Source organism: Hyla sarda, chromosome 7 (assembly GCF_029499605.1).
Source record: "Hyla sarda isolate aHylSar1 chromosome 7, aHylSar1.hap1, whole genome shotgun sequence".
NCBI classification, from domain to species: Eukaryota; Metazoa; Chordata; class Amphibia; order Anura; family Hylidae; genus Hyla; species Hyla sarda.
In genome coordinates, this window is record NC_079195.1 from 37,257,945 (window position 1) to 37,284,511 (window position 26,567).

At 44.5% G+C, this 26,567-nt stretch overlaps 2 protein-coding genes across 6 annotated transcripts in view; both read left to right on the plus strand.

Moving 5' to 3' along the window:
• ANKRD2 (ankyrin repeat domain 2) overlaps window positions 1–4,247 on the plus strand; it is a 60,923-nt gene extending 56,676 nt beyond the window's left edge. For all 4 annotated transcript variants that reach the window (XM_056530866.1, XM_056530865.1, XM_056530863.1 and 1 more), the window contains 2 exons: window positions 2,588–2,686; window positions 3,970–4,247. In XM_056530866.1, coding sequence (XP_056386841.1) covers window positions 2,588–2,686; window positions 3,970–4,068 — 198 coding nt within the window. In that variant the 3' untranslated portion in view covers window positions 4,069–4,247. The remainder of the gene's footprint in view (window positions 1–2,587; window positions 2,687–3,969) is intronic.
• An 11,074-nt stretch (window positions 4,248–15,321) lies between these two features.
• Window positions 15,322–26,567, plus strand: part of HOGA1 (4-hydroxy-2-oxoglutarate aldolase 1) — a 70,530-nt gene continuing 59,284 nt past the window's right edge. The window contains exons 1-2 of one of the 2 annotated variants that reach the window (XM_056530862.1): window positions 15,322–15,343; window positions 18,140–18,402. In XM_056530862.1, coding sequence (XP_056386837.1) covers window positions 18,189–18,402 — 214 coding nt within the window. In that variant the 5' untranslated portion in view covers window positions 15,322–15,343; window positions 18,140–18,188. Of the gene's footprint in view, window positions 15,344–17,894; window positions 17,956–18,139; window positions 18,403–26,567 lie in introns of those variants that run through there. The other variant, XM_056530861.1, reaches the window with a different exon arrangement.

A 26,567-nucleotide genomic window follows, 5' to 3' on the forward strand; every position in this document is an offset into this window, starting at 1 on the left:
GTAAGTAGCAAGATATGTAGGTAAGTAGTTAGGCATCCAGGTATAAAGTTAGGTAGCCAGGAAGTTAGTCAAGTATGTAGCCAGCACCCCCCTCCACCCAGTGGTGGATCCAGAGTCTAGTCTCAGGAGGGGCACTATCAGTGTATTTTGTGTTAGCGGACAGAAAATAAGGTGCTGCTTACGGAAGTTACAGGTAGGTAATGTTCCCAGGAGGTAGTGGTCCCTAGTAGATCACGCCCCCAGGTAGTAATGTCCCCCAGGTAGGTAGTTATGCTCCCTGCGGGTAAATCCCCCAGATAGCTGCCCCTGTATGCACAGAAAAATGGCAAGTAGGTAGGTAGCCAGGTAAATAGGTAACTAGGTAGGTAGATCAGAAAGCCAGATATGTAGGTAGGTGACAAGCCAGGTAGGTAAGGGGCTAGCTAGGTAGTTAGTCAGCCATGTATGAAGGCCAGGTATTTACATAGTTAGGTAGCTGGGTATGTAGGTAGTTATATAGCCTGGTATGTAGGTAAGTAGTTAGGCATCCAGGTATAAAGTTAGGTAGCCCCCCCTTCCCTGTAGGTATAGGCAGCAGAGTTAACCCCCCTTCCCTGTAGGTATAGACAGCAGAGTTAACCACCACTTCCCCAAAGGTATAGGCAGCAGAGTTAGCCCCCCACCCTTCGACATAGTTATAGGCAGAAGACTTAACCCCCCCTTCCCCATAGGCATAGGCAGCAGAGTTACACCCCCTTCCCAATAGGTATAGGAACAGAGTTAACCCTCCTTTCTCTTTAGGTATAGGCAGCAGAGTCCTCCCCCCACCCCTTTCCCCATAGGTATAGGCTGAGTTAAACCCCCTTTTCCCCACAGGTATAAGCAGAGTAACCTACCCCTTTCCCATTGATATAGGCAGAGTAACCCCCCCTCTTCCCCATTGGTATAGGCAGAGTTACACCCCCGCCCCTCTTCCCCATTGGTATAGGCAGAGTTAACCCCCCTTCCCCATTGGTATAGGCAGAGTTACACCGCCCCTCTTTCCCATAGGTATATGCAGAGTTACACCCCCCCTCATTCCCATAGGTATATGCAGAGTTACACCCCCCCTCTTTCCCATAGGTATATGCAGAGTTACACCCCCTCTTTCCCATAGGTATATGCAGAGTTACACCCCCCTCTTTCCCATAGGTATATGCAGAGTTACACCCCCCTCTTTCTTTACACCCCCCTCTTTCCCATAGGTATATGCAGAGTTACACCCCCCTTCTTTCCCATAGGTATATGCAGAGTTACACCCCCCCTCTTTCTCATAGGTATATGCAGAGTTACACCCCCCTCTTTCCCCTAGGTATATGCAGAGTTACACTCCCCTCTTTCCCATAGGGATATGCAGAGTTACCCCCCTCTTTCCAATAGTTATATGCAGAGTTACACCCCCCTCTTTCCCATAGGTATATGCAGAGTTAGCCCCCTCTTTCCCATAGGTATATGCAGAGTTACACCCCCCTCTTTCTTTACACCCCCCCTCTTTCCCATAGGTATATGCAGAGTTACACCCCCCCTTCTTTCCCATAGGTATATGCAGAGTTACACCCCCCCCTTTCCCATAGGTATATGCAGAGTTACACCCCCACCTCTTTCCCATAGATATATGCAGAGTTACACCCCCCCCCTCTTTCCCATAGATATATGCAGAGTTACACCCCCCTCCCTCTTTCCCATAGGTATATGCAGAGTTACACCCCCCCTCTTTGCCATAGGTATATGCAGAGTTACACCCCCCCTTTCCCATAGGTATATGCAGAGTTACACCCCCCTCTTTCCCATAGGTATATGCAGAGTTACACTGCCCCCCTCTTTCCTATAGGTATATGCAGAGTTACACCCCCCTTTCCCATAGGTATATGCAGAGTTACACCCCCCCTCTTTCCCATAGGTATATGCAGAGTTACACTGCCCCCCCTTTCCCATAGGTATATGCTAAGTTACACTTCCCCCCCTCTTTCCCATAGGTATATGCAGAGTTAAAAAAAATAAAATTAAAAATGATGCTCACCTGATGTCTCACGCAGCGATCTCCTCAGCAGCAGGGCCCGTGTCTTCTCCCCACCACAGTACAGGCACCGATGAGTGACATCACCGGTGCCTGTACTGCGTGCTGCGTGGGGGCGGAGGTCACGTCTCCTCTGTGTAAGCTGCAGATGCAGCTGAGACAGAGGGGATGCCTTCTCCTGTATGGGCGTGTATCGCTCATAACAGAGAAGGCAGCGCTGTCTGCTGGGGATCTGGGTCGAGTGTCCCGGATCCTCAGTAGCGGCGGCGGTGGTGGGCCCTTAACCATCCAGGCCCTCGAAAGACCTCCGATCGGATCGGCCGCTCAGTCCGCCCCAGCATAGCAACCAATCAGAGCTCAGCTTTCATATATTACCGAGCACTGGTAAAATAAAAGCTGAGCTGTGATTGGTTGCTATGGTTAACAAGGAGAGTCTTGCTATAAGACAACTTGATAACTTGGTAAGACTTTTCAGATTTCCCACATTTTATAGGAACCTCCAGAACAGTTTGATCTGTTTAATAACACTATACTTTTGGTTTTTGGTTGCAGGAAGGTGACACTGCCTTACATGATGCCGTCAGACTTAACAGATATAAAATTATCAAAATGCTGATAATATATGGAGCCAACATGATGACAAAGAATGGAGTAAGTAGAGCCTTAATATGTCTACGACCCTGTGTGAATAATGTATTGTATGGCCGACCTCAGGAGGTTATGGCTATATACCAAGATGTAGGAGGGATGATTAGTTCAGGGCCATCAATAGTATTTAATGGAGAACATCCACAAAACAAAAACATTTAGTGGTTTTAGTGGTTTGGCAACCTTAAATTCCTTCCTAGACTTAACTATAGGTGGACAAGGCTGCAACCCTAGGGTTAAAATTGTTATGTGTTATAGAGCCCTTGTTGTATGCTCTATGGGGCCCTTGTGCTGACCAAGGAGTGTTTAAACTTTTAAGACTGAAATGGGCACTGTCACTTTAAAAACTTTTGACATGTTGTAGTAACATGTCAAAAGTTTTGATTGGTCGGGATCTGAGTATCAGTGTACCATGTCCGATTCCTAGATTGAGCCAAGAGAAGAGTGCACTAATGGCGCTTTCTCCCGGCTTTGTGCCAGAGACAAACCTACAATGTAAGTCTATGGGATTGTTGCTGGCATAGAGAGGGGGGAGAGAAGCGCTCAGCTTAGATTGGTGGGGAAGTGGACATACCAAAAGTTTTTTTAAAAGAGAAGTCTTGTGGTAGAAAAACCTGTGGGGGGGGTCTGACTGTTGGGGCCCCCCGTGATCTCCTGTATGGAGCCCCGGCTCTCCCCCAAAGTGGCGCACCAAGACCCTGCCCAAAACGGGAGCCGCCATGGCCCCTCCAAATATCTCTATGGGAGAGCCCGAAGATAGCTGAACGGCTCTCCTATGGGGGTTGTGATGTGCCGCTCTGGGGGGGGAGAGCCGGGGCTTCATACAGGAGATTGTGGGGGGCCCAAGTTTTTTACCACAAGACTTCTCCTTGAGCAAAGTGTGCATGTGTTTTGAATGGAGAGGGAGGAGAAAGCTGCTTCCAGACTCCTCTGGCAGTGGCCAATTTCTCAAAGGACAAAAGGATCCAGTAGTTAAAATGCAACATGTCAGATCCTTCTCTTCCCCTCCAACATCTGCCATCTTTGAATTCGGAGAGACTGTTGGCTGGTCTCATCAAAATCAGTAAGTTTGGCCAACACATACCTAGTATGGCCTACTTTAGCTCACTTTTAGACATTGCATTTTAACATTAGTTTTTTGGCTACAAAACCCCTGTGGTTCAAATTTTGGTCCTAATAATCCCATTAGTCACTGATTATTAATTGTGTAAAGATTTGACCAAGAGGGCTATAGTTGCCATATTTTTCATCCAATTAACTCCCATTCTCCCTTGTGTGTGACCCAGGATGGTAAGACCCCTACAGATCTTGTGCAGCAGTGGCAGTCGGACACCCGGGAAGCATTGGTGAAAAGAACAAACCTTGGCTCGGAGAAGCAATTGTAAAGGGGAGACACGTCGCTGGCTTTCTTATTTATTGCCGATGTGAACATAGTAGATTCCCCCCATGTGATGATAGTGAATACTTTAGAATATTATTTTTGTAAATGCAGATTGTTGATATAGTGTACAATGGTTTATGTACAGTCATTTAATTTGTTATATAGGGTAAACTGTTGTAAAAAGCATTGATACTTAGTAAAATAAAGTTATTATAAAATATAATAATCTTGGGTTGTCTTGTCTGGCAACGAGAGTTCAATTGCTATGCAGTGTCCCCAGAGGACAAATAAGGCATTACATGATGCCCCTTAATATCAATTTAACGCACTGATGTACACTCTTTATTAGTGCTCTCCACTGTGGCTAGTTGAAAAGGTTTTTCTTGCTTATGTGATTGAGGGGATCTACCGTATTTTTCGTCCTATAGGACGCGCCGGCATATAAGACGCACCCAATTTATAGGTGCAAAATCTAAAAAAAATTAAGATTTTGAACCCAATAGTGGTCTTCAATCTGCGGACCTCCAGATGTTGCAAAACTACAACTCCCAGCATGCCCGGACAGCCGTTGGCTGTCCGGGCATGCTGGGAGTTGTAGTTTTGCAACATCTGGAGGTCCGCAGATTGAAGACCACTGCATAGGAGGTAATACTCACATGTCCCCGCCGCTCCGGAACCGTCACCGCTGCCCTGGATGTCGCTCCATCGCTGTCGCCGTCGCTCCAGAACGTCTCTGCTGCCGGCCGGGTATGCTTGCTCTCCGTCACCGCCATCACGTCGTTACGCACGCCGACGCACATACGCGACGACGTGATGACGAGGAAGGAGAGTGCTGGCCATACAGGGGATCCCTGAACGGAGAAGACACCGAGGAGGCAGGTAAAGTCCCTCCCGGTGTCCTGTAAGCACTAACCTGGCTATTCAGTCAGGCTGTTCGGGACCGCCGCGGTGAAATCGCGGCGGTCCCGAACAGCCAGACTGAACAGCCGGGTTAGTGTCACTTTCCCTTCAGACGCGGCGGTCAGCTTTGATCACCGCGTCTGAAGAGTTAATACAGGGCATCACCGCAATCGGTGATGTCCTGTATTAGCTGCGGGTCCCGGCCGTTGATGGCCGCAGGGACCGCCGCGATAGGGGTGTATTCGCCGTATAAGACGCACCAACTTTTTCCCCCCAGTTTTGGGCAAGAAAAAGTGCGTCTTATACGGCGAAAAATACGGTAATTGGTTTCCATAACAGCAGAAGGTCTTTTACAGGCCTTAGTGCTGGCCACTCTTTGATCTGCTAATAGAGTTAGCGAAAGTACAAAAGTACATTTGGTCAAGCTAAAAAGAAGCTCTTATATGACTCAGTAGAAGAAAACAAAAATAAAGTGTTATGTCTCTTATAAGGCAAGGAGGAAAAAACTAAAATGCAATAATGAAAGCTGTCGTTTGCAAAAACTTTTTCTATAATGTAGAGAATAACTGTGGTGACCCACAGTGATGGCGGTGACCACGGGGTGTAGCGGTGTAGGTGAATGGGGCAAGATGGTATTCACCCCAGGAGCAAGGTGTTATGAACCCCTAATGTTCGTGACACATGAGTGGTTTTTGGGTATTTCTGCTATTCCAATAGTTAGGCAGTGAAAATTAGAGTCCACAACCAGGTTATGGTTTTACGCAGGCTTTACTGAGGTCAGATAGGTGTTATTATCTTCACAGCTAGGCTAGAATCCCAGAGAGATGGCCAGGGAAACAGAAGGACCTCGCAGCTTGCTGGGACCAATTATACTTGTAATAGACTTTAGATAATTGACTTGAGGCTTGACTAGACTGTAGATAGTAGTGACAACAGACATAGACTTGACTTACTGGAATGACTGTAGATTTGAAGCCTTCCAGGTGCTGGACACTAGCACTGAGGAGTCATTAGCGGGGCCTGGGACCCGAAACCACTCAGCGGTGCATCCTCTTCATCCGGCCCCCTGGCATAAAGGGGCGGACCTTTCAAGTTCCACTTCGGACTGGACACTACGATATAACATCCATGCCCGGGGGCGGGACGCTGACCCTGGCGGGAACCTTTCGCACACTTCTCGACCATCAAGTTAACCCTTGCAGGTGCAAAAGACTTTTTGGCGCGCAACATGGCCTCCGGCCTAACTTTGCACATAGTTGGTTTAACTCTTGCAGACTTTTTCACTTGGACACAGTTCAGACTGGGGGGGGGGGGGGGGTTGGGGTGGACTTGCGGCACTTGATTATGGCACACACCCGTATCTTGATAATGGTGACTTGACTTGATTTGGTGGTTAAGTCATCCGGTCCCGGTATTTAAAACGGGGTCACGCCATGACCCCGCATCATACCGGGTCGGTCCCGGCTGCTAATGATAGCCGGGACCTTGGGCTAATAGCGCGCGGCACAGATCGTTGTGCCGCGTACTATTAACCCTTCAGACCCGGCGATCAAAGTTGATTGCCACGTCCAAAACAAAAGTATAAGCTTCCTGGCAGCTCAGTTGGGCTGATCGGGACTATCGCGATAAAATCACGATGTCCCAATCAGCTAGGATACGAGCAGAGGCCCCCTTACCTTGCTCCGTTGTGTCTGATCGGCGTTTGATTGCTCCCAGCCTGAGCTACAGGCTTGAGCAATCGAGCCCCTAGAACGCTGATCCATGCAAAGCTATGGATGTGTAGGGATCAGGGTAAAATATCACTGCAGGAGAGCCCCCAGGTCACCAAGGGACTCAACCTGACAGGGCCTAAGTGTAGTGCAGGACCATGGGCCACGCGAAAAGTAAGGGGGGAGGCGAAGATTTATTTGCTCCAATGTGTAAATTGCGAAACAAATTCATGCTTCAATCCTCTGGTCCGGTCAGCACGGGAGGAGTTAACCTGCTGCCGGAGAAGCGCGCGTAGAAGTCCCGCGCTGCGCCACGACCCGCCCCTGAGCGTGGCTGCCAAGTTGCTGTGTCGCAACCGAAAGGGAACTTGGAAACAGAGAAGTTGTTTCTGGGAGGACCGGAAGTCGGGGCTGCACCGATGGCGTCCTTCCTGCCGGCCGCCATTTTGGGGAAGCCCAATATAAAAGACACCACGCACAGCGACCTCTTCAGTCTGCACAAGGAGCCGGAGAGAGCAGCGTTCCACGTGGTGAGAACAGCAAAATGGCGCCTGAACAGTGGAAAGTTGTGGCAGTCGCAGCCCAACTATTCCAAGACATTGCCGACCGCCTGCAGCGGTTGTCATTGGATGAAGAGGGGGCCTGCAATCTTCCCCCACTGCCCGATGAAGACGATGACTAGCCGGACACACCTCCAGCGGAGAGCGCAGGGACACCTGGAGGTGCATCACCGGTGAGATTGTCCCCTCACCACAGAACTTGGGGCTCGTGGGACAAAATCCCATCGGAGGAGTCTGCAGTGAGTACCCCGCCAGAGGCGGCCTTTTCTAGCCCTGAAGCTGAAATACCCCTATCCAGATTGCCAAGTGCTCGACCGTGCTCACCAGAGTTTCCCCAGTGCATTTTTGGGGACGAGCCGGGACTCATCGAGTATATGCATGCGGTTCTGCAACTTATACCTGGGAAGCCACTCCCACCAATTCCAGCCGCACAAAGGGAAAGGGCCCATCAGGAAGTCGAGCTGGCTGAGCTGATGGACAAGTTAAAGGCCCAACACAGAGAACTGTACGCCCCAAAGCATGTGCATTTGCCTCCTGAAGAAAGAATTCGTTATCAGGAGAATACTAAAGAGATGGAGGTACTCTACATACGCAAGTGGGATCATCCCCGAGAAGGGGAGGAGCCTTTAGAACGACAAAGAGCAACTGTGGCCAAGTTCGACAAGGTCAGAGGTTATGGGACACTCCTAGATTGCCATACAGGGCAAACCATCCTCGTAAACCAGTGACCAGTACAGAGGCCATTTCTTCACAAAAAGTTCTCCCTGGAGGTGGGGGAAATTGTGGAGTACACCCCCGTCCAGAGCCTGCGTGGAGAATGGGCTGCAGCGGTCACAAGACCAACAGTCCCAACCACAGCTTCCCTTCAAATACTTTACATCTACAGATTGGGAATCGGATCCCTTCAACCTGAGGCCGAAGTGGTCTGCTCCTGATGCCTCCACCAACGTACTCAAGGAGGAGGAGCCTCTACAGCATCAGTCATCTTCTGTGTACAGCAAAGTATCAAGACCTGTTCAAGACCAAGAAAGTAATCCCAAATTGCGGGGACCAAAGACCGTGCCTAGACCCTCTCGGAGCAATGAGAGTTTGTCTGTTCCAGAGGTACCAACGTACATACCTAGGCCCTCTCGGAGCAATGAGAGTTTGCCTCCTGCACAGGAACCAACGTATGTACCAAGGCCCTCTTCCGACGTGGAGAGTTTGCCTGCTTCCAGGGTACCAACGAAAGTGCTTTGGTCCACTCCTGATATGGAGATGAGGCTAAAACCTTATGCACCAACCTTGATCCCGACCAGTAAACCCCTGGTCACTTTGAATCCTACTGTTGCCCATTCTACTCTCACAAATGTGGTGTGGGAGAGTTACATTAACTCCTCGCCTGCTCCAGATGTTGGGTGGTATAGAGGATCTACAAGAGGCACAAGAAGATTCCGGAAAAATTTCTTTTGAAGGACTGTAAAGTAATTTCTATTGTTTTCTTTGCTAACCAATTTTGTTTTCCAGTAACCAAGTTCAAGACATGTGCCTAGCAAGACTGTGCTAAGATTGTTCCAGTTTCAAGTTCAGCAACGTAACCATCAAGCTTTGTGCCTGACCATCAGGTCAAGAGACTCCTAGCCAGTAGGAGATTTGCAAGTTTTATGCCCGGCTGATTGTGGTAAGGCCATGTTTCCCATAGACTCCTAGTGTAGGTGGACTGCAGATCCTTACACGTCCGTTCTATGTACATAACCCTATATTTATAGGACTCTCTTGCTAAAATGTGCACTTATCAGGTGTATGTGCCTGAACCTTGTTGGAGTGTTAATAAATATGTAAGTCTATGTAATACAAATGTCTATGGTTCCTGTACACAGAAAAAATAGCTTTGTGTCTGTGTACATAAAATGTAAGTAAATGTTGTACATGAAAAATGTCCGCTAGATGCACTTCTACACAAAAGAAACAATTGTCAGTAGTCCTTGTACACAAGTACATACACTAGGAACATTTACAAGGTGTTTTAGCGGTTGCTAAATGGGTGACTCTCCTGGCTCCTACAAGAGTAGCATTGTTACAGTCACCAATCGTTGGCACCGGTCTCAAAGGACTACACAGGGTAAACTACCCTTAAAGGTACCAAGATACACATTCAGTACCTGCACACATAGTACCTTCAATGACTCACTTCAATGTACTACCTCTGTCTTTTAAGTACACCAAATTGCTCACTTAAATGTACTACCTCAGTCTTCTCAGTACACAAAACAAAAATATATCTCACATTCAAGAAACAGTTTAGGAATTGTAGCCTATTGATATCCAATTCCTGCCACTGTTAGGTACACTCATATTTCTCTTTTCTCCTTATTACGTGTGTGAGATGCTCTACCTGGCCAGTAGATGCTCTTGCGAGCTAAAGATTAAACATTTCTAAACATTATTTCTAAAGGTAACCTAGGTAGGTTATACTGTTGTGTTCTAGGGGTAAGTAGCGTGTAGCCGATAGACCCTAGTAGCTAACCTTATTGGTAGAGGGCCTCGGGCAAGCCAATATACCCTTCTGTGTACTAACAGGTGACACATCGTGGCAAAAAGAAAAAATGTGGTGAGATTTCAAAAAATGTTTAGACAGCTTGAAACTAAATGTAAAAAAAAGCTGCATATAAATGTCTAGTGAGCTTTATAAATATCTTAAGAACTACATAAATGTCTAGTTAGCCTCATAAATGTTATAGAGAGCTATAAAAATTGTCTAGGGAGCTAGAAACTAAAGGTTAGATAGCTTCAACAATGTCTAGTAAGCTTCAAGATGTATAGTAAGCTTCATAATGTCTAGTCAAGATACTAGTAAGAGTATCCAGAAAATGTGAGGGTATCCAATGTCTATTCAGATTTTGTCAGGATGTATAGAACGCATTAATAATCCTGTCCTAGTTCCTCTGCCTTAGGGGACAGGCGTCGGGGTCGACTTGTTTTAAGTAAGGGGGTTTGTGATGTCCCTGTACCGTATTTCATACGTTACCTTGTGGTGAGGTCTCCAAAGACAGAGTCCCTAGGAACAGTGGGGGTCCTCTACCTTAGCTAGCCCCTCGTCACCCCTCAGTTAGTTAATATTTATGTAAATAAATATGTAGATATGTCTATTAAAGATTCCTACCTTGGTTGCGTCGCAGGACCTGCGGGTCACGTGACTTAGTTCAGAACGCTATTGTTTTGCTGAAGGACCTTGGGTGGTTCTCATGACATGTGATCACCAACAATGCAATGTAACGGTGAGTGACAGCTGATTGGACCAATCCAAACCGGTCAGCCCCTGCCCATATAAGGGAGCTTATATGATTTCCATCTTGATTTCTCTCTTGGGATGCTGACTCTGGATGAGGTGGGACCTCCGCAGCTTGCGAGACAAATTGCTGGGCCTAAGCCTTGCGGCCTAGGCCTGCGCTAGAGACGGATAGTTCATATAATTCCCTGTTACCTCAGCAGGATCTCCGGACCTGGTCAAACCCCTGGATCCGGTGGATCTATGCAAATACAATCCTCTAGAGCTAGAAAGAACTTTCCGGTCCTAAGCATCTGTCAATCACTGCTGTGCTGTTTCAATAGACTCTGTTATCTGGACTGTTACCGTTATTGCAAATACAGAAAGTCTTCAGTAGGGATTCCGCAAGTTTTAAGTTCAGCACTGCTGTGGACAATCTATTTGTTTCACACTCACCTATCGCTCTTGGGAGGGGTGGCGATGGGCCCAGCATCACTACAGAGTTTTGGCCCTCACCCTGGCGTCACGAGTGACAGGGGTTAACAACGCCCTTTCAGTATCTAGAACAGCAACACCCCAACTAACCTACACCCCACAAGGCTTTCTTCACAGTTCTGCACCACATTTGTAAGTGTAAGGTCACTTTTCTCCCTCCCACACATCAGCCACCCCACCCATTGAAACACACCTGTGCTGCCTTTAAAGGGGTACTCCACCCCTAGACATCTTATCCCCTATCCAAAGGATAGGGGATAATATGTCTGATCATGGGGGTCCCGCCACTGGGGACCCCCACAATATAGCACGCAGCTCCCACCTGTTACTGCTCCGGAAGCGCTGGAGGGTCTGGCTCCCGACCACGTAGACGGAAGATCATGACGTCACGACTCCGCCCTGTGTGAAGTCACGCCCCCTCAATGCAAGTCTATGGGAGGGGGCGTGACAACTTTTCCATTTCATAAGGGGTAAAAGGAGAAAAAGTCCCCTGTACATTCACATGGGGCAGGAGGGGGGTGGGTGCACAAACCTCTCCATCTGTTGCAAAACTACAACTCTCAGCATGGACTGACAGACCGTGTATGCTGGGAGTTGTAGTTTTTCCACAGATGGAGGCACACTGGTGAGTAAACACTGAGTTAGGTAACAGACAAACTCAGTGCTTCCCCACCAGTGAGCCTCCAGCTGTTACAGAACTACAACTCCCAGCATGCACTGACAGAATTCCCTCTCCAAAATCCCATTGTCGCTCCTTCTCTTCTGAGCCCTCTACTGCGCCCGCCGAACACTTGACATACACATATGAGGTATTTCCTTACTCGAGAGAAATTGGGTTACAAATTTTGGGTGTCTGTTTCTCCTATTACCCTATTATTGTATTACTCCTATTATTGTAAAAAATGAAGATTTTGAATTTTCTCCTTCAATTTGCTGCTATTCCTGTGAAACACCTATAGGGTTAACAAACTTTCTGAATGTCATTTTGAATATTTTGAGGGGTGCAGTTTCTATAATGGGGTAATTTATGGGGTATTTCTAATATAAAGGCCCTTCAAATCCACTTCAAAACTGAACTGGCCCCTGAATAATTCATATTTAGAAAATTTCGTGAAAAATTTTAAAATTGCTGCTGAACTTTGAAGCCCTCTGATGTCTTCCAAAAGTAAAAACATGTCAACTTTATGATACAAACATAAAGAAGACATATTGTATATGTAAATTAATATATAATTTATTTGGAATGTCTATTTTCCTTACAAGCAGAGAGCTTAAAACTTTAAATTTTTCATGAAATTTTAGAATTTTTCACGAAGAAATGGTCCAAGTATTGACGAAAATTTACTACTATGTTAAAGTAGAATATGTTATGAAAAAACAATCTTGAATCAAATTCATAAGTAAAAGCATCCCAGAGTTATTAATGCTTAAAATGACAGTGGTAAGTTTTGCAAAAAATGGCCGGGTCCTTAAGGTGAAAATGGGCTTTGTCCTTAAGGGGTTAAAGAAGATCAGCCTTTTTGTTGTGCATCCCAAGATGCAGACTTTGATCATAATTAAAACAGTAGAACTCAACATTTGTAATGTTTAACTATGTTTTACATGAACGAGCCCCTGCAGGGTAAGCACAGTATGATCATCTATAGATGGTTAATCCCGAAAATACAAAGGTCCTGGATCGACCCTGACCTAATGGATAAACTTAACTCCTAGTCTGTTTAGAGGCCTCATGATTCTTCAAGATACAATTAGCATCCACTTACTGTGCAGTAAATAGGAATATATCTATCAGCAGGCATCCCGTGCCAATGCCCAGGGGTGGTCCTGAGACCCCCCATGTCAGCGATCGCCGCAAATCGCCGGTGAATTTACACCAGTGATTTGCTGCGATTCCGGGACATACGGGTCTCCGGTGACCTGGAAAATAAGGGGGACCGGGGTTATCCAAGACACCCCTGATCCCCCTGAAGGCATAGGTTTGAGGTGGAAGGGGTGCCACCCCTCTTATCCATGCTATTGGTCGGTCACCTGTGGGTGTAAATGCTCACTGCTCCCCTTATTACATTACGTGAGGGGTGTAGTTTCAAAAATGGGGTGACATGTGGGGGGGGGGGGTCCACTGTTCTGGCACCATGGGGGCTTTGTAAACGCACATGGCCCCTGACTACCATTCCAAACAAATTCTCTCTCCAAAAGCTCAATGGCGCCCCTTCTCTTCTGAGCATTGTAGTGCACCAGCAGAGAACTTGACATCCATACATTGGGTATTTCCATACTCAGAAGAGATGGGGTTACGAATTTTGGGGAGCATTTTCTCATATTACCCTTTGTAAAAATTGTAAATTTGGGGAAAAAACAGCAAAAAATATTTTTCACTTACACATCCGACTTTAACGAAAATTCGTCAAACATCTGTGGGGTGTTAAGGTTCACTGGACCCCTGTTACGTGCCTTGAGGGGTGTAATTTCCATAATAGTATGCCATGTGTTTTTTTTTTTTTTTGCTGTTCCTGCACCATAGGGGCTTCCTAAATGCAACATGCCCCCCAAAAACCATTTCAGCAAAATTCACTCTCCAAAATCCCATTGTCGCTCCTTCCCTTCTGAGCCCTCTACTGCGCCCGCCGAACACTTCACATGCACATATGAGGCATTTACTTAGAAAATAGCCAAATTTTAAAAAAATTTCACCAAGAAATGATGCAAATATTGACGAAAATTTACCACTATGTTAAAGAAGAATATGTCATGAAAAAAGTATCTCGGAATCAAATTAATAAGTAAAAGCATCCCAGAGTTATTAATGCTAAAAATGACAGTGGTCAGATGTGCAAAAAATGTTCTGGTCCTTAAAGGGGTACTCCGGTGCTTAGACATCTTATCCCCTATCACGCTCCCTCCCGTAGGCTTGCATTGAGGGGCGGAGCATGACGTCACACGCCACCAGCCATGTGGTCGCCGGTAATCAGACCTGTAGCGAACACGCTCCGGGGACTGATTACAAACAGGGTGCCGCGTGCAAGATCCCAGGGGTCCTCAGCAGTGGGACTCCCGCGATCAGGCATCTTATCCCCTATCCTTTGGATAGGGGATAAGATGTCTAAGCACCGGAGAACCCCTTTAAAGGGGTACTCCGGTGGAAGACTTTTTTTTTTTAAATGAACTGGTACCAAAAAGTTAAACAGATGTAAATTACTTCTATTAAAAAATTCTTAATCCTTTCAGTACTTTTTAGCAGCTGTTTGCTACAGAGGAAAAATCTTTATTTTTTTAAATTTCTTTTTTGTGTTGTCCACAGTGCTCTCTGCTGACACTTGATGCCCATATCAGGAACTGTCCAGAGCAGGATAAAATCCCCATAGCAAACCTATGCTGCTCTGGACAGTTCCTGACACGGACAGAGGTGTCAGCAGAGAGCACTGTGGACAACACAATAAAGAAATTCAAAAAGTAAAGAATTTTCTCTGTAGTAAACAGCTGCTAAAAGTACTGAAAGGATTAAGATTTTTTAATAGAAGTAATTTACAAATATGTTTAACTTACTGGCACCAGTTCATTTTAATTAAAAAAAAGTTTTCCACCGGAGTACCCCTTTAAGGGGAAGATAGACTTGGTCCTTAAGGGGTTAAAGAAGATCAGTCTTTTTGTTGAGCATCCCAAGATGCAGACTTTGGTCATAATCAAAACAGTAGAACTCAACATTTGTAATGTTTAACTATGTTTTACATGAACGATCCCCTGCAGGGTAAGCACAGTCTGATCATCTATAGATGGTTAATCCCTAAAATACAAAGGTCCTGGATCGACACTGACCTAATGGATAAACTTAACTCCTAGTCTGTTCAGAGGCCTCATGATTCTTCAAGATACAATTAGCATCCACGTACTGTGCAGTAAATAGGAAAATAATAACTTTGGAGAACGGTTGTGCTAAATAAACTAAAGGAGAACTCCGGAATATAAAAATTGTTCCCCCATACTGCCGGCAGTAAAAAAATAAAGATGTACCTACCTTCCTTCGCTCCCCCGGGGCCTCCGGTAACCATCTCCGGTCTCCGCCGCGATCCTCTTCCTGACGAGTCATACTGCACTCAGCCAATCACTGGCCACAGTGAAGTCCCGACTCGGCCGGCGATAGGCTGAGCGGCAGTGTGAGAACGCTTCAAGACACACAATTCTTCACTACACCGGCACCTGCTGCGAGGGCCGAAAACATCACACTGCCGCTCAGCCTATCGCCGATCCAGGACTTCACTGCGGCCGGTGATTGGCTGAGTGCAGTATGACTCGCTGACCACCAGCAACCAGGAAGAGGATCACGGCGGAGACCGGAGACGGTTACCAGAGGCACCGGGGGAGCAGAGGAAGGTATGTACATCTTTATTTTTTTTTACTGCCGGCAGTATGGGGGACAATTTTTATATTCTGGAGTTCTCCTTTAAGTTTAATGACAGTCTATTTTTATACGTTGGGGAAAAGTTGACCAGTTGCCCATAGCAACCAATCAGATTGCTTCTTTAATTTTGCAGAGGCCTTTTTAAAAATAAAAGAAACAATCTGAGCAACTGGTCAACTTTTCCTCTAAAGTTTTTGATAAATCTCCCCTTTTGTGTTTCAATCTCTAATTGTTTTCAAACTCCCTGCTTGCTATCAGTGAATGAGAACATTCTTGTTTATAGCAAGATTTGTTGGGTTTCCCAGCTCCCAATAGAAAATAGAAGATAAATTATGTGTGTTAGTGAGCTATAAAAACGCAACAGAAATGCTGACGGGTTTTGTACCACGTGGTTCTTAGTCTTGACATAACATGGAAGGCCTGCATTCTATGTTGCCATCATCACATCAAGTGACAAGGAAGGTACGATCGTTGTCTTCAATGGGATCATGCTACACTGAGCACAATGCTGAATTTCCTGGCAGATTTTTAAAGGGTACCTCTCATCAAATAAACTTTTGATATATTTAAGATTAATGAATGTTGAATAACTTTCCAATAGCATGTTAATGAAAAATATGCTTCTTTCTATTGTATTTTTCCCGATCAGTCCTGTCAGCAAGCATTTCTGACTCATGCTGGAGTCCTAAACACTCAGAGCTGCCAGCCTGCTTTGTTCACAGCCAAACAGGCTGTGAACAAAGCAGGCTGGCAGCTCTGAGTGTTCTCCTTTGTGAACAAAGCAGACTGGCAGCTCGTAGTGTTTAGGACTCCAGCATGAGTCTGAAATGCTTGCTGCCAGGACTGGTAGGGAGACCCCTAGTGGTCATTTCTTCAAAGTGGAAAATTAAATAGAAAGAAGCATATTTTTTAATAACATGCAATTGTGAAGTTATTCTGCATACATTAATCTATAATATATCAAAAGTTTTTTTGATGAGAGGTACCCTTTAAATTCCAGATTTCTCATAAAGAATCGATCATGTTTATTATTGTGATGGAATCCGCTCAGGTAAGCATTGGATGTCCCAGCAGTCTGGGGATAAAATAGGAGCTTATTGTGCAGAAATCCAGTCTTAAAAAAATCGCCTGCGAGCAAAACAGTTTGGACTCCATGCTGATTCATTTTACTTCTTCTGAAACAATGTAACAAATGGTATTGTAAGAAATAAGTGTTCATATAGGATTCCCTGGACTGGACACAGTTGTAGCCACCTATCATCTACAATCAGGTCTGGTCTATAAGGTTTTCAAAGAGTACAGTGATCCCTCAACTTACAATGGCCTCAACATACAATAGTTTCAACATACAATGGTCTTTTCTGGACCATCGTAAGTTGAAACCAGACTCAACATACAATGCTACAGACAATCCAGATTTGTGAAACGTGTCAATGGCTGAAAGAACCGACCAATCAAAATGGGCAATTTACTGGTAAAACCCCTGTATTACTGAAGCGTATGCACTGACTGGTGTCTGGTAGCGCCCCCTACAGTACAGGGAGGTATTACATGTTCTGTACACTTTACTTGTCCCAGGGTTAGCTGCTCCTTTGGACACCAGGTGAAGGCGACTCCATTACTTTTTTAGGACACTGTGTGTACTGTACAGGACCCCGAAGAAGCTTCTGTCCTCTACATAGACCAGTGTTTCCCAAGCAGGGTGGCCCCAGCTTTTGCAAAACTACAACTCCCAGCATGCCCGGACAGCCTTTGGCTGTCCGGGCATGCTGGGAGTTGTAGTTTTGCAACAGCTGGAGGCTCCCTGCTAGTATTGCTCGCGAATATTCGCAATTCGAATATTATTCGCGAATTCGCGAATTTCGCGAATATAGCGCTATATATTCGTAATTACGAATATTCGTTTTTTATTTTATTTTTTTCTTCACAGTACACATCACAGTGATCACCCCTCTCTGCTTCCAGCTTGTGTGGTGTAAAGAAGGCTGTAATACTACTGTGTGAGACTGGCGTGCGAAAATTCGCATATGCGAAAATTAGCATATGCTAATTTTCGCATATGCGAATTTTCACATATGTTAATTTTCGCAAACGCGTATTTTTGCATACGCGAAAATAAAACGAGAATATAACGAATATGCGAATATTCGCGAATATATGACGAATATTCGTCCATATATTCGCGAATATTCGCGAATTCGAATATGGCCTATGCCGCTCAACACTACTCCCTGCATGGGAAACACTGACTTAGACAGTGATTACAGCTCCCAGCAGATCTTTCTTACTTTTATATGTAAGGATTTGCTTTATCTATGTAGTTATCTACTTATTTTTCCTATTTTGGTGCCTTTAGAACCAATTACCAGGTTTCCATAGAGTTATGGTCTCAACATACAATGGTTTCAACATACCATGGTCGTCCCAGAACCAATGAATATTGTAACTTGAGGGACCACTGTATTCAAACCTGACTTATCCCAGAATGCATTGCACCAGTACAAGCAGTGAACCAGCAGGGGGCTGTTCAATGAGGCAGATTTGAAGGCGTCCTGTAAGGCCTCAGCACCAGGCAGCCCAAAAGGTATGTACAGTATTAGAATTGACCGGCCGGTGCACCACACCGCACAGCAGTAAGCGGCCATCTTTGCAGTCCTGGTGTCAGTCACTAGGCCTGGGGGTAAAGCAGATGTTTTACTTGTTTGTATCATGTCTTGGGTAACGCACAGTGTCCTGGTAATTCTGCATTAATGATTAACTCCTTCCAGGCCTCTCAGACACCTGGGCTGACACTCACTGAGGAACACCGCTCCAAAAATGCTGCTCCGACCTCTGCTCCCGCTCTGTATGAGGGGTCTCTGCCATGCTGGGACCCCCAGGGGTATGCACAAGCTGGCCAGCACTACAAAGCCAGCTCTGGACATCTCGGGCATCTACCCTCCTATATCTACCCCCTTCAATGACCGGGAACAGGTGGACTATGAGAAGCTGGGGGAGAACCTTCAGAAGTACTCAAGCATCCCGTTCAGAGGTAGGTACACCTGCACCGTGAGGTCTGGTATTATAGGTATAATATAGTTGCTGTATAATAGGTTATACATAGACACATTATTAGAAACCTTTTCTGAAGCCATCTATGCACTTTCCGAAGCTTTCATCCATTTCTCCCCCATATACAGTAAATTTCAGTAGCCCTATTAGTCCAGTGATGCAGATTTTGCAAATCGTAAAATGTTGCAGTATCTTGTTAGTCCAATAAAAAAAGGTAGTACAAGATCCTGCAACATTTTATGATTTGCATCCCCCTTATACAGTGGTCCCTCAAGTTACAATATTAATTGGTTCCAGGACGACCATTGTATGTTGAAACCATTGTACGTTGAGACCAGAACTCTATGGAAACCTGGTAATTGGTTCTAAAGGTATCAAAATGGCATCCAAAAATAGGAAAAAGGGAGAATTAAATAAAAATAAGTAGATAACTAATATAGATAAAGCAAATCCTTACATATAAAAAAAGTAAGAAAGATCTGCTGGGAGCTGTAATCATTGTCTATATCAGTGTTTCCCAAGCAAGGAGCCTCCAGCTGTTGCAAAACTATAACTCCCAGCATGCCCGGACAGCCAAAGGCTGTCCGGGCATGCTGGGAGTTGTAGTTTTGCAACAGCTGGGGGATACCATACTTGGGAAACACTGGACTATGTAGAGGACAGAAGCTTCTTCGGGGTCCCGTACAGTATGCAATGTCCTAAAAAAGTAACATGGAGCCGCCCTCCCCTGGTATCCAAAGGAGCAGCTAACCCTGGCACAGGTAAAGAGTAAAGAACATGTAATACCTCCCTGTACTGTAGGGGGCACTACCAGACATCAGTCAGTGCATACGCTTCAGTAATACAGGGGTTTTACCAGTGAAATGCCCATTCTGATTGGTCACATCTTCCGGCCATTGACACATTTCACAGATCCTGACTGTCTGTACATTGTATGTTGAGTCTGGTTTCAACTTACAATGGTCCAGAAAAGACCATTGTATGTTGAAACTATTGTATGTTGAGGCCATTGTAAGTTTAGGGATCGTTGTACATGTATGAGCTGATGGGCAGGCCATGAATGTGCATTTATATGGGGAGAAGGGAGTAAGTTGAGGACAGAAGTGTCTGCTGGGGCCACAAGGACCAGGCATGGATTTACCCTAACATTCATTCTCAAGGGGCCGTTAGGTCTCCATTTATTTTAGGCCGGTTTTCCACTGGAGTAACATGGCCGTATTCTTGTATCCATATTACAACCGGAAATCCGGACCTGACCACATGTCTAATGAACCACGGTGACAGCTGTCAGTCATTAGAAGGTGGCCAGGCTGAGACTTTTGGCGCTAAGGCTGCATTCACACCTTGTTTTCAGGTTGCTGGATCCGACTGGGGGAGGGGAAAACCGGGCGCTCCTGTACGCCAGCCGTACTGCTCATTAAAGTAAATGGATGGGGTACGGGAGCGCCCGGTTTTCCCCCTCCCCCAGCTGGATCTGGCAACCGTAGGCTAAAAACAAGGTGTGTACGCAGCCTAAGGCTGGGTTCACACCACGTTTTTGCAACACAGTTCCTGTATCAGGTTTTTTAATGAAAATTATTCCTCAAGACCTGACTAAACTGTATCAAAACGTTTGTACAAATTTTAACCTGTAAATGGCTAAAAACCGTATATAGTTTAAAAAATTATGTCCGGTTGCATCCGTTTTTTAAGAAAAAAACTTATAACGTTTTTAACTTTTCACTGCATTATGAATAAAGTTTCACTTGTTTGATTGAAATTCCAAGAAAAAAACTGTGCAAAGTAAAAAAAAACGGTATGGTGAAAACAGGATGGAACTGTACGCACATACGGTTCTGTACGGTTCCCATTGACTCCCATGTTAAAAAAAAAAAAAAAAAAACCTATACGGTTTAATACGGTTTTTCACCAGGACCAAAAAACCGTGGTAGGCTACGGTTTTGGGTACAAGAAATAAACTGACAGAACTGTATGAGATGCAAAACGGACACAACCTGATGCATTGTTTGGCATACTGTTTTCAATACGGTTCCATATGGCTTTCACATTGAAAATGTATACGGGAAATGTATTGCAAAAACGTGGTGTGAATGCACCCGTAGGCTACGGTTTTGGGTTCGGGGAAAAAAAACTGACAAAACCATACAGGATGCAAAGTGGACACAACCTGATGCATCTTTTGGCAAACAGTTTTCAATGGAGAGTCAATGCATACGGTTTTCAATACGGTTCCGTACGGTTTTCAAATTGAAAACGTATACAGGAACTGTATTGCAAAAACGTGGTGTGAACCCGGCCTAATATGGATGCAAAATAGAGTGTGTGTCAGCTATAGAGTGTGTTAGTTTTGGCTGCAAATGTCATGCTCATTTTAGTCAAAACCTGTGTAGAGGAAGAGTGGTGCAGTTGCTCATAGCAACCAGTCAGATTTCTTGTTTCATGTTTTAGAGGCCTTTTTAAAAATTAAAGAAGTGATCTCATTGGTTGCTATGGGCAACTGCGCCACTTTGTTATGGCCATGGCCGCGGCGCTACCCCACTCCTCCCCCCCCCCCCCCGAAAAAGACTTACCCAAGTGCAGGCTAGTCCTGAGGCAGCAGCAGCGGTGTGTATATGCCGGTAGGCGGGCCGGCGTGTGAGGCCAGGGAGCCAATGCGTGCTCAGTGCTCGCTCCTGCCTGTCTGTTTGACAGGCAGCGAGCGAGCGCAGGGTGACTAAATTAGGACCGATTGCCCGGCCGGCATCGGTCCTAATTCACTAGTGACGTCATGTCAGGCTGTAGCCGGCCACTAGGAGGGAGACCCCTAGTGGCCGTTTTTAAAGTAAAATACACAATTTTAATTATAAAAAAAATAAATTATGAATATATATTAGAGATATGTTGTAGTACATACGGTAAGTACTACAACATATAAAAAAAAAAAGTTTGGGGACAGTACCCATTTAAGTTTTTGTCGTATCCTGGTCAACTAAAATCTCCAGCAGACTTTATTTGAGTAAAATGTAATAGATTTAGGAACTAGTTAGAGTGTAATAACACCACAGGGACACTGACCTCAGTCCTCCAGACGGGGCCCACACTTACCTCTGCCCCTCCACTCAGGGCCCACACTGACCTCACATTTGTCACAAAAATTATGACAAAAATATTTTGTAAACTAAAATCAACACTGGTGTGTGTGTTTTTGAAACCGGCCTTAAATGGATGTTGACTAGATTGGCGGACTTTAGTGCTTATATACATCACCATGTTATCAATCTGTTTTGTACACAATGGTGCTTCCATTGAGGTGACTGAGCCCTCTACTGTACCACTGTATGTCACCAATTTCATGTGGAGGCTACAGAAGGGGAATATTGAGAATGTCTCCGAACACATAGAAAGGAGCCTGTAGGGCAACCCATAAAGGCCTCATGGCCCTCTACTGAGGGTCATACTGCCCCCATGAAGGCGGCACAGGCTCTGTGCCAGGTGTATGAGCCACTGACCTAATGTGTATGACAGGTGGAAGGAGTCTGTATGATGCCCAGAAGTCCCGGCTTGACCTCGTTCTCTCAGCTGTCAGTCTGGGTTATCAGAAGTGGAGTCAGACCGGCCGCAAAATACTGATGCAAAAAAATGAAGCCGTATGAAATTGACCTAACCCATTCATGGCATATACATAGGATCTACTTTAATGCTTGGTAGGTGGGAGCCTAAAAGTGGAGAGAGAGGATTGTTAGGCTAGGTTCAGACTACGCAATTTCCGCCTGCAATTTCGCTTTGAAATTGCTGGCGGAAATTCCGCTTGCTAAAATGTATAGTGTAGTGAATGGTTTTCCGTTCACAAATTGTCACTTCGGAATTTGTGAATGGAAAATCTGCTTGGAAATTTCCGCCTGAAGAAAGGCGTTGCTCATGCTTCAGGCAGAAATCCGCGCAGAACACATTGCAGTCTATTGGAGACTACAGTGTCCGCGCGGTCCTAGCGCCGACTGATTCAGTCAGCGCTGGCCGCACTCGGAATCTCCGGGCGGAAATTTTCTACCCGGAGATTCCGTAGTCTGAACCTAGCCTTACAGTGGCCTTTGAATGGAGACAGGTCACGCAGCTACTTTGGGGCCCCTGGTTTCTCTGGTTAGCATAAAACGCCCCCTTGTGGTACACTGAATATTGTTATAGACACAGATGTATAACTTAACCCCCTAAGGACCAGGCCAATTTTATTTTTGCATTTTTGTTTTTTCCTCCTCGCCTTCTAAAATCCATAACTCTTTTAGATTTCCATCCACAGACCCATATAAGGGCTTGTTTTTTGTGTGACCAATTATATTTTGTAATGACACCTCATTTTACCATAAAATGTACGGTGAACCCAAAATATTATTTTTTTTAGTGAGGAAAGTTACATTTTTTTTTTAAATGTAAAATTTTGGAGGGTTTCGTTTTCACACTGTGCACTTTACGATAAAATAAAATGTTTTTATTTATTCTGTAGGTCAATATGATTAGAATGATACCCACCTTTACATACTTATCTATTATTGTACTGCTTTTAAAAAATATCACTTTATTTTTTTTTTTTTTTTTACAAAATCAGTATGTTTAAAATCGTCCTATTTTGACCACCTATAACTTTTTCATTTTTCCGTACATGCGGCTGTATGAGGGATCATTTACGTGATCTATACTTTTTATCGATACCACATTTGCGTAAATGAAACTTTTAAATAATTTTTTATAAAACAAAATTTGGGGGGAATATAACACCTAAAGATGTGTCAAGCACACCAACTTGTAAACACCAGAAAAATAATAATGAAAAGTAAGTGAGGTTAAAAATATATCTTTTTTTTATATTTGATTAAAAAGTATGCATGCAAAAGTAGAATATATGTATAAAAACAGAATACTATGCGTAAATATAGGTAAGACCAATAAAACGAAGGAGGATACTGGGGTTAAAGTACTGTGTGAATGGATACTACGCATATATATCATGCAAAACCTGCTTGCTGCAATAAATTAATGAAAATTGTAAGTGCTAAAATGTGCAAAAGGTAAAAAAGTAGGATCGTATGCATAGCACTGATCAGTGTAATCGGCTATCTTCTGCTCTGCTCGATTTCAGACCAGAGCAGAAGACCCCAGAAGATGCCCGGAAGCAGGTGAGGGGACCCCCGTCCACCATTTTAGATTATCAGATCCCCGTGGCAGAGTCGGGGGTGATCCAATCATCCATTTAAATATGCGCATTGCCGCAGATGCCGTGATCTGTATTGATCATGGCATCTGAGGGGTTATTGGCGGGCATCAGCGTGATCGCTGATGTCTGCCATTACCAATGGGTCCCCGGCTGCTATCAGCTCCGATGCTCGCGGTCATGTACCGGACGTAAATGTACGTCCTGGTGCGCGAAGTACCTCCACACCCACTTTTGCAAAACTGCTGTGACTAGTGTAAACCTTGGATTATTCTTATGTAAAATACTTTGAATATCTAATGGAAACTTTTTTCTTATTCATTTATTTTTTATTTTTTTCTTTCTTTCTGTCCCGGTATTTTCTGCGTATTTTACAGCAAATGACAGTAAAAATGTTTCTTTTTTATCATGATTTTGGAAAATTGCAGTAAAATGTGTGAAAATGTGTGAAAAATGCCGTTAGCATTCAATGTGTAAACACAACCTAAAGACTTCAAATCCTTATAGAACCCCCTCACTATGGCAACAGTCTTCTAAAAAAAAAAAAACTTTGAATAAGCAAAACTGCACATAGTTTAAACTGACCTCAACCCACTTATGAGTCTGACATCCAGCAGCCTAATTAGATGAGCAGCTGCAATGATCAAACGCCACACCCTCAGCCAGAGGATTCATGGGAAATGTATGCAGCATTATAGATTCAGTTCACTATTGAATTGCAAACCAACTTTGAGCCAATCTCATGCCTGCTACATCAGCTAAAACAGGTAAGCAGAAGACATACACAAGAACCTCTCCATTATTCTCTAATAAAAGCCTATGCTGTATCCTAGGGTGCTTCTTAAATAGCAGTGCCATAATTTTCCACAGTATTTTCCTCTACAGATAGAGTTTCCAATTATATTTGCTCCCAACAGCATGCAGGACTGTCTATGAGATGGATACTAATATAGTACTCGGCCACAATGAGCTTCATCACCATCATTATGAATGTATGAAAGCTGAGAATGTTACATAATAATAACCCACTATCATGTGAATGACTGACATAACACAGCTATGATCCCTCTGCGGTATTAGGTACGGCCTAATGGAATCATGCTGACATATGAGGAATTAGCAGGGCGGCATTATCACATTATCACTTTGTATAAGCATAAATTAGATTAGGGTCACATTTCATGGGAGTAAGATTTCTCATGTTAGGCTTCGTGTAAATGACTCTTTCTTAGAGGTTGTACTGGATCATAAAAACATAGCTGTTCTCTACTAAATAGAGCGCCACACCTGCCTTCAGGTTGTGTGTGGTATTACATCTGACTTTATACTAGAGAGCTGCAATACTAGACACAACCCATGGATAAAGGTGGTGCTGTTTTTGCAGTACAAACTCTTTATGTATCACAGCATAATATTTATCCAAAGGCTGAATCTGCCATGAGGATTGATGAGTATTCGAGATGAGCGAACTTACAGTAAATTCGATTCGTCACGAACTTCTCGGCTCGGCAGTTGATGACTTTTCCTGCATAAATTAGTTCAGCTTTCAGGTGCTCCCGTGGGCTGGAAAAGGTGGATACAGTCCTAGGAGACTCTTTCCTAGGACTGTATCCACCTTTTCCAGCCCACCGGATCACCAGAAAGCTGAACTAATTTATGCAGGAAAAGTTAGGAACCGCCGAGCTGAGAAGTTCGTGACGAATTGAATTTACTGTAAGTTCGCTCATCTCTAATGAGTATCTTGCCTCGGAGTCCCTGCTCCTGTATGTACATATTCCGTGGCGAATAGTGTGGTGCACCACATAATGTACGTACAGTCTAATGCCAGACTACCTGCTCCTGTATAGGACAGTGCATGCAGATTTTAACTTGTCTTAAAGACACAAACACAGCTAACTAGTACAGGTTCTTCTAAAAAAATTAGCATATTGTGCTTAAGTTCATTATTTTCCATAATTTAATGATAAAAATTAAACTTTCATATATGTTAGACTCATTGCACACCCACTGAAATATTTCAGGTGTTTTATTGTTTTAATACTGATGATTTTGGCATACAGCTCATGAAGACCCAAAATTCCTATCTAAAAAAATTAGCATATTTCATCCGACCAATAAAAGAAAAGTGTTTTTAATACAAAAAAAAAAGTCAACCTTCAAATAATTATGTTCAGTTATGCACTCAATACTTGGTTGGGAATCCTTTTGCAGAAATGACTGCTTCAATGTGGCGTGGCATGGAGGCAGGGCCGCCATCAGGGGGGTACAGCCAGTACTCCAGTAAGGGGGCCCTGTCTCCCAGGGGGGCCCGGGCCCCTGCTGCACCCCCCCTGCAGCAGCCCAGCACAGAATACTGCTGTTTAAGCTGCAGCCTCCTGCTTTCACTGGCAGCTGCAAAATACTTCTGCCATCTGTCCTCTCCTCCCTGGATAAGGCTCTTACAGACGACAGCAGCACAATGGAGCGATAAGTGCCAAACATTGGGCTGTGTATGGGAGGCAGAGGACCTTTGGTGATGTCATTACCATGTGATCAGTCACATGGGTGGGAGGAGCCTGACTACTATGCAATGGAGGCCCAGGAAGAAGTTCCTGTACAGGGGAATGTGTATCATGTGAAGGTAACCTATACTACATACTCACACACAAATTACTATGTCTGTGTTTTCCAAACAGTGTGCCTCCAGCTGTTTTGGCTTTCTGGGCATGCTGGGAGTTGTAGTTTTGCAACAGCTGGAGATACATTGTTTGGAAAACACTACACTATATAATTCCCACACACTGCATTTAACACACCCACCACATTTATTGATTTAAGAATCAATAAATAAATGTCCAAACTATTCCAATATAACGTTAATTATCCCACACGGTCAATGGCATAATTGTTAAAAAATACCAAAGTCCACAATTGCTAATTTTTAGTAATTTCGTATACCATAAAAAATAAATAAAAAAAAAGCG